Consider the following 9,201-nt stretch of genomic DNA (forward strand, 5'->3'; position numbering starts at 1 on the left):
TTTTGAATAGTTGCCTTCAGATGTTGTAGAGGCAGTAAATTTAAGTGAGTTTAAGAAAAAGCTTGATAAGTATATCTATGTAAATGGCTGGGTTTATAATTTTTTTTCATTTTTAATAATTTTAATTTCATCTTGAGGATGGAACAGCCGAGATGGACCAATAGGTTCCGTGTTGTCCCAAAATATTATGTTATGTTTTATGTTAAATTATAAAATGCTGAAATTTATTCCAGCTACATATAGAAGTGAAATTCAAGTTTTTCCTACGTCACTAGCATATGCATTAAAGATAAGATTTAAGTATTTAGTATTTTAATGAGACAGAAACTAATATATTTTTTAAAAGAATCTGTCGAAAAATATTGTTAGAGAAACTACAACTGGAGGGTTTATACTTACAGATATAATACAGTCTGCATATGATATCATATACATATATTTATCATACATACATGTTTTCCATAAGTTAACTGATGTATTCAATGTATTTGTGTGAATAGAATAATACAAGACATAATACTAATACCTAAAGACAGGAAAGATTTATGTTTTACTATCTCAAGCTTCTTCTTTTTTGTATCATTTGTGATACAATATGAATTATATAAATGTCATATTAGATGTATTCCCTGGTTTATTTTGTTGTTGACAAACAAGTGAAATATCATGGAAATTTGGATGTCATGTAACATAGATACAGAATTTCAAAAGTCACTTTATTTGTATTGGAAAACATACTAGAAACAGAGGAAGAAGTATGTTTTTGCCTTACTTTGGTGATTTATTTATCTAACTGTATATATAGATATTGAATTGTTTTTCACATGCGAGTTCAGATTGTTTGAAACTGCATATTAAAAGTGGAAACGATTTTTTGCCTGATGTAGTTTAGGAGCACCAATACTCTAGAAACAGCAAAACTATCCTTGCTGTATAGAGAGTCACTGGTAGTTCTCTGCCAACTTTTACATCTTGGTCATGAGATCTACCATTCCTCTCAATCAACTGTCTAATTTCAGTATTTTAATTGGAGTATAATAGTTGATGTTTCATTTGTGAGAATATAATATCAGTAATATTTATTATTTTTTACATCTTTTAGCTTGCCAATTATAAATGGTACTGTAAGTTCTCATCAGAATGCAAACTACCAAAATCACACAGATGTTTACCTTGAACCTAAGGTTCCACTCCTTGTAAATGTAAGTGTACTTTGAATATTATTGTTAATATAGTTTAACTTTTCACTTAAGTTACCATACAAGTCTTTTTTTTTCTGTAAGATTTTGTACCCCAATAACTTTATAGACTTAGAATCATATATTCTGGGTTTGATTCACCTTTGTGTATAGAGCGCATATAGTTCATTGTGTAGCTTTGCACTAAAACAAACAGACTTTTAAGAGTACACAAATCTAAATCAATCATCCCTCTCAGAAAATATGCAGAGATACACTGTGAACTTATGCATGTACACTGAGTATTCAGAATAGAGAAAAAGAGGTAATGAATATGTGTTTAGATGATACATTCTTTAGGTGTTATAGAACCAACACATACTGTATGATTAAAAAACAGATTAAATCTAAGAGTTAGGTGTGAAGTAGAAAGAAAAAATTAGTTTCAGATTTCAACTAAAATACGGTATCAGTTGCCCTGGTCTCGATAAGCCAAACCTACATATATCTTGTCCCATTTTTATTATATCTCTGTTTACACCTGCTGTAAAATGTAATCCTGTGTGTATTGTTACTCATTTTACTAGTGGTGGCTCTCTTTGAAGAAGTAAATTTTTGATAGCTTTTCTGTCAGTCTGGTAATTAGTAAACAAAACAATATAAATATTATCTTGTTGTTTTATTATAATACTTTCTGGCTATATCGAATGTTGCTGTATAATCTGTGAGAATTTTGTGACTCTGGGGACTCAATGTAAACTGCCTCTTCGTATTTATTTATGTTATTTCACACAATATTATACATACTTTTGATAAAATCTTTTTCTTGAGTAATTAGTATGCCACACAGGTGATGTTAAACCATTAATTTGTTCATACTGAATTTTTTGATGTGGTCAAAAATATAAAAATGATGCTTATATGAAACACCATAAAAAATTTATTTACTTCAAGTTTCATTTCCTAGTATTTCTCAAGTTGGTAGGTTTTTATAAAAGGTTAAAAAATATAAAGGTTTGTGAACTTATATAAACACTCATGCAGAATGAACAGTACTGTTGCTGTTCTAAGTCTTTCATTAATAATAATAATAATAAAGAGTCTAGTAATAACAGCTGTTTCAGGTGATTTAGAACGTGTATTGACCCCAACTGCATAGTATTTTTGATTTGTTGATTAAACTGATTGCTGGAAAAGTTCCATCAAATCATGTATTGTGTTTAATATGATTTCTTTTCAAGTGCCAGTCATCAATACTATTGGAGTAACAATATTAAGTACATGGTTTCAAAACAATATTCATACTTCAGTGGTGTATTTGTAAAGAATAAATTGCACTTATTGTTCCTGAAACCAAAAATAACTTTATCAAAAAAATTAATAATGTTAATAACTTTTATAGAAAAATTAATTTAGATTTTCCTTCCAAATTATCCATCAGCCTAAATTACGCCTTGTCTTAAAACTCTTAGCATTTCTAAAATGTAAAAAAAATACTTCTGTCTTGCCAAGTCTGCTTATGTAAATGATTGATACCTGTTCTATAAAAAATGTGAAATTTGGAATAATAGGTAACATTAGTGGAAAAATGGATCACATATCTACTAATACAATAAGAAATCAGAGCTCTTGAATATGTAATCCCTCTGGTGGCTCAGTTATAAATGTAAGGGCTTATAATGTTAAAATTTATGGTTTGATTCCTGTGGTTGTGCAGTTTTATGCTCAAGAACAAACAGATAATCAAATATAAAAAATTATTCCATAGTTCACTAGTATATGAACATAATTTAAGAAAAAAGTATTTTAGTATTTTAATGAGACAAATTAAGACATCATAGTAGTGCTTATGAAGTCAAAGAGGCTGTTAGTGAACTCTTGTTAATTTTGTTTTGTTTACATTGGACAGTGAAATACATCTAGTCAACAATACCCAAAACAAGGAAGCTGGAAAATAAAAGAAAGATTAATAATAATAAAATCTAAAGATTTGCACTACTTTTTTTAAATAATTCATTTGATTTATTCTTATATAGATATAACTTTATTGGATTACTCAAACTTAGTTTTATATTGCTGTCTAGGCTTTAAGTAAAACTATTTATTATTTAGACTTATCTGGGTATGTTTATATATATTTAGTATTTATATAAGCTAGTTTTTTATGTACAGAAGTCATGTATACTTTATTAATATTTTTACAATTCTTTATCTTCTTGTAATTATGCTTTAATGTAAACCAAGTATAACTGTAATAGAATTTATCTTTCAGAAGTCATTTCAACCTCTACAACAAGGTACTATGCAACCTGTAATGGAAAGTCTACACATTAACACTGTTAATGAACCCACCCCGTAAGTCATTTACTTATTGGATATAAATGTCAAATCAAATGTCTTTTCTAAACTAAGTTTCAGTGAGATATTTAGAAACTTGAGAAAATTAATATTATACTGAATTGTGAATAACTTATGCGAACAGGAACATTGAACAATGCACTTGATATTAAAGAAACAGATCTGTAACCAATATTTAAATTTATCACACTTGTGCTTTCTTACTGATTATGTATTTAATATAAAATTAACTATTGGCTATTGCTATTAAAGCTATGCATAAACTAGTAGTATAGCCATGTAGGAAATACTGGGTGGGTCTGGAGTTATGATGGATGGGCAGGAGGCATACAAATCCCTGGAGGAAAATTATATGGAGCTAAAAAAAAGTGCTATTTTGATGTATTCGGACATGAGAACCATCAATCAAACTCTGATTGGTGGGCCTTGGGTCTTGAGTGGTTATACCTCTGACATAAAATAAAATATATTTACAGTTTAGACTTTCATAGTAGAGGTAATAAAGAGATGTGAATAATATTTAGGTTCAAGTTTGTATTTCAGATTAATTTCCAGACAAGTCACTAATGCTGATCTATAATGTAAACAAGTTGAATGATATAACTTATGGTACAGAAATTGCAATAACTTATCAGTTCAATGCTCTTACTGTTCATGATGTTTCAAATATATGAAAATAACTTAGTAGTTTGAGAAATCACATGCAAGAATATTAAAGTTTGATAATAATAATGTAAAATATTCTTTGTAACTCTAGGTAAGGACAATGGAGGGTTTCTATATAGATAATTTCTGTAGAGAAAACTGAAAAACAAACAAGTTTATAGACTTTAGTCCAACTGACAAACAAACAAGCTTATAGACTTTAGTCCAACTGACAAACAAACAAGCTTATAGACTTTAGTCCAACTGACAAACAAACAAGCATACAGACTTTAGTCCAACTGACAAACAAACAAGCTTATAGACTTTAGTCCAACTGACAAACGAACAAGCATATAGACTTTAGTCCAAATGACAAACAAACAAACTTACAAACTTTAGTCCAACTGACAAACAAACAAGCTTATAGACTTTAGTCCAACTGACAAACAAGCTTACAGACTTTAGTCCAACTGATAAATGAACAAGCTAACAGACTTCAGTTCAACTGATAAATGAACAAACTTATAGACTTTAGTCTATGCTTGCCAAAACTGACATTTTTCTATCACCTTCTTTTTGTACATTATTATATCCAGTAATAATTAGTGCTATTTATTTTATTATAGTCATAAAACTTGAAATATGCATGGTAGAATAATTACAGTGAATTACTAGTTCATAAAATTTGTTTTCTAATTTTGTTTACATCTTCAATGAAAACATGTTGTTCTTGTAAACAAACATACTTGTCTCTGTCTGATATGAAGGCAACCACTCAAGTAATATTGAGTACACTTATCCACATAAGTTTTATTGTTAATTTTCTTTACTTACACCGATCCACACTAATATCTTATAGAATCTGTGATTATGTTGCCCTACTCATAGGCAATGAAGAAATAGATAACAAGGTTATTAATCACACCAAAAGGCTAATAAATTAGTTAATATACCAAAATCACTTTTTTTGGGAATATTTATGGAACTCAGTACCATTTCACCTGTTAGAAAAAGTCAATAAGGTAAATTTACTAAGATCAGTTTCCAAGATTTTGAACAAACTAATGTACAATCTAGTTACATTTTAACAAAACTTTTTTCCATGTGTTTTTGTGCAGATTTCGAGCTTTGTATAACTACACTCCACAACATGAGGATGAGCTACAGCTTAGTGAGGGAGACACAATTTATGTGATGGAAAAGTGTGATGATGGATGGTATGTTGGTACATCTCTAAAAACAAGTTTGTTTGGGACTTTCCCAGGGAACTACGTAGTACAAATCTGGTAAGCGTTGTTAGATGCTAAGTTCTTATTTATAATTTTCTCTACACATCTAAACAACATAAAATCTAGGAAACTTTTTCTATCCTTTAACATTTGAATTTTGATATATCCATCAAAAGTAACTACATATACAAACCATTAGTCATTTTGGTTGAAGTAAACACAAAAATTAATGTACAAGAAATTAGAATCTTTTAGTAAAGAACTACAATTAACCCTCTTCTAACCAGTTCAGAGTGGTAATGTTTAGGACTTTCATCTATAATTTGCTGTACAGGAAAACAGGTTAATTTACTCTGAATTAATGTGACACAGAATCAAGACTAAGCTTTTCGTTTTTAATACTGGATAATGAAGTTTTATATGACTCAAGAGTTCTAGCTTGATATGCACAGTTTTATGTCATTGAGAAAAAGGCTGTTGAAATACTGATAAAAAGTTGTTTGCCCGTAAATAAGTTATTGCAAGTTTTTCTCTACGAACATAAAGAATTAGGCAATTTAGGAATAAATTAAGTAGCAATCAATAACAATTAAAAGTGCTTGGCTAAATTTTATCATTAAGTTATTTGATGATGGCCAAATTTCGTGCAAATACAAGATATGTTGTGTGCTTGTTTATCATACACTGCTGAAGGTATTTTGAAATTAATAATAATTCAAGGTTTTTAACTTAATTAAATTTTTTTTAGAAAAAATTAAATTCAAACATTGCCATGATTAAATAATTTGCCTAACTTTTCAAAATATTCAAAAAACATAGTTTTGGTTCATTTATTTCTACACCTACAAACCTGAAAAAAAGTTTGTATGCTATATAACAGATAAGTATTCCTAAAGTTTTTCAAATTTAACTGCATAAGTTGATACTAATTTTTCTCTAATTCATTTGAATTCTTAACTAACAACCAAATCATCAACTGTAACAAATGCATTATTAGATTAACACATAGGACAACTAGGCCCAGGCCCTGCTGGCCACCAAAGTAAAAAAATATAGTTCATAAAACTAGCAGAATAAAGGCAAGAGTGAGTTGTTATTATTATTACTATCATCATTGTTATTATTCCCAAATATTATCTGGGTCTAGGTCCCCACTAAGCCCTAATCCGGCCCTGACCAAACACGTGTGAGGGCTAGTAAAAAGGGAATATAATTTATTTAATGGAAATATGATTGTTTATTTGATATCGAACAGGGATTTATTTAGTTCTCAGACCAAAACAATTTCATCAATTTAAGTTTAGAATTGATTTTTTTTCCCTATGGAGGAATGAGAAGTTGGAAAAGAATAATTCCTGCCTTCCATGCGATTAAGTTTTAAGCACCACAGAAATACTATCGTACCCCGACCAGAACTTGAACCCAGGGCTTCCAGCTTACAATAATGCTCTTTCAACTGAGCTATATTACAAGACCAACGAGAAAATTTTATTTTGTTACAAGTTGAATCTCACAGTCACATTTATCACACTACATTAGAAACAGCTGCTCAGGTCTAGCTCTCATTAACCAACTGGATTAGATACCAGAAAGATCTTCAGTCTAATCATAAAGCAAAATACAATCAAATATTATTTAATATAGAAATTAACTGAAATGTATTATTATGTTTGAAAAAGCTATTAAATTTCAAAAATTAAAACTGACTTTTAAGTCATTGTATGACTATAAAGTAACTTGAAGTGGGGAGCTTTAAGCCAATTTAATCTCATCTTAAAAAAATATCTCTCAGCATAATTGTGTAAGGTCTAAAACTGGTTTCTCATGCAGTTAGTGAAACTAAAACATTGGGTTAAAAAGTTCACACTTATAATTTAGGAAATAGCAGCTGGATACAGTGTTCTTATAAATTCTGTAACCAAAACATTTCCACTCCTAGCTCCAAATTATTTAATTGCTGTAACTCTTCTCCCCCCCCCCCCAAAGACTTCATACAGTATAAGTAGAAAATCTATGCTATTAGCTTGATTTGCAAAACTGTACATTTTTTAAGTAAAATTTTTTAAACAAGAATGTCCAGTTTATAATTCAAAATGTGCCACATCTTATCATTTAGTTTCAAGTTTTGAAATAATTTCTATACCAGATTGATTCAAAAGCAATGATTATGTTTGCACTGGCTTTTTGGATCTTAAATTTAGAGATATTTAACCATCTACCAGTCCTTCTTAGTCAGAAATCATCTGCACATCATTTCATGATCAGATTGTGTTCATGCTTATTTTTAATGAATTTTCCTCCTGACAGATGCTTCTTACATCAGACACAGCAGAAGTCCACCTGACATGCACCAAGATGGCCAGAGAACAAGTTCAGCTTCCTATCTTGTGATCAAGATCTTCGCATTATGGAAAAGTTATATTACATATATATTGAAGTACTTGGCTGATACTAATGAATGATATTGCTATAATAATATAGTACTGAACTAGATGAAGTGTTCTTAACAAGCAGCTACATATTGTTGCCAGAACTGTTATTGCATCAATAAACAAAAATCTACACAAAAAAAAACTTTTGTTGCTTTACTTAGCTTTATATATATACTAGCAGAAACCTGCAAAAACTTGGGGTCCAATTAGTATCTTTATTGCAACAGTAGGTTCTTTAAATACAGGATTTCTGGAATAATACAAAAGAATTCTAATCGCAGACACCTAAACCTACAAGTTCACTTGTCTTAGGCCTAACGTTAGGTAAGCTTTATTAAGTATGGCTTATAATCAAAACATTGATAAATTAACACTGTTACTTGTGTACATTTTTTGCTTTAGTTTAGTTAGGGTTAAACTTTAGCATATTTAATACTATCAATAAATAAACTTATAATGTTATTCTGCAACCAAATTTTAGATCTTTATAAAAACTTTGATAAGCTTTTAAAATGTTGTTGTACAAAATATCTACTGAGTGTATTTACATCTGCCTTTTGTTTACGTCTATTGAAATAAAGTGTGCTCATATGTGCATTTAGATATTAAGGTGAGTGTGCATTTTCAGGACAGACAAAAACTGATTATATATATATATGCACATAAGAAATATCAGCTCAGGCATAGCTCTTATTAATCAACATGAGATGTGAAATACCTATATATACATTAAGTTAAATACATCTGGTCACACAAATGTATAAGCTATTGGATCAGACAGTATCCGCACTTTATGGACATGTAAGGACACAGATAAAAAAAGATGTATAAAATTCAAATACATTAACTTTTTAAACTTTATTCAACACAAAAACTTTACAACAAGAAAAGTTCACAACATTCAAAGAAGTTGAAATATTTAAATATTATGAAAGAGAAAAAATTGCTTCAAAAACCAGCCTAATTACAAACACTTCTACAGGGTTAAAAGTTTTAACATTCCATTTCTAAACTTGCGAAGAAACATACATTCATATATATATATATCTTTAAATATTAAAATGATGATAATTAGAAGCCAAAAACAAGAAAATAATCATGAATTCAGTTACTCAGTTATAGGTAGGCAGTCAAGTATATTAATATTTCTTTGTTAGAGGAATACTTTCTAAGAACTGTATTTAAATTAACACTGTACAAAAGAGAAATATTTCTCATAATGATGAAAGACAAAAAGATATGAACAAATCACAGTATGATAACATGTGAATAATTTATATATAGATATATACAGGATACTGAGTTTGTATATATATATATATATATTTAAATATTTAACATTAATAATTATACACATAG

The 9,201-nt window shown here is 29.1% G+C and overlaps 1 protein-coding gene across 1 annotated transcript in view; it reads left to right on the top strand.

The window, feature by feature from the left end:
- LOC106458861 (vinexin-like) overlaps positions 1 to 7,984 on the top strand; it is a 73,637-nt gene extending 65,653 nt beyond the window's left edge. The window contains exons 22-25 of the mRNA XM_022385211.1: positions 1,103 to 1,202; positions 3,451 to 3,533; positions 5,300 to 5,467; positions 7,718 to 7,984. Of these exons, the coding sequence (XP_022240919.1) occupies positions 1,103 to 1,202; positions 3,451 to 3,533; positions 5,300 to 5,467; position 7,718 (352 nt within the window). The 3' untranslated portion in view covers positions 7,719 to 7,984. The remainder of the gene's footprint in view (positions 1 to 1,102; positions 1,203 to 3,450; positions 3,534 to 5,299; positions 5,468 to 7,717) is intronic.
- Positions 7,985 to 9,201: the final 1,217 nt, after the last annotated feature.

Source organism: Limulus polyphemus, unplaced genomic scaffold, assembly GCF_000517525.1.
Source record: "Limulus polyphemus unplaced genomic scaffold, Limulus_polyphemus-2.1.2 Scaffold524, whole genome shotgun sequence".
Lineage (NCBI taxonomy): Eukaryota > Metazoa > Arthropoda > Merostomata > Xiphosura > Limulidae > Limulus > Limulus polyphemus.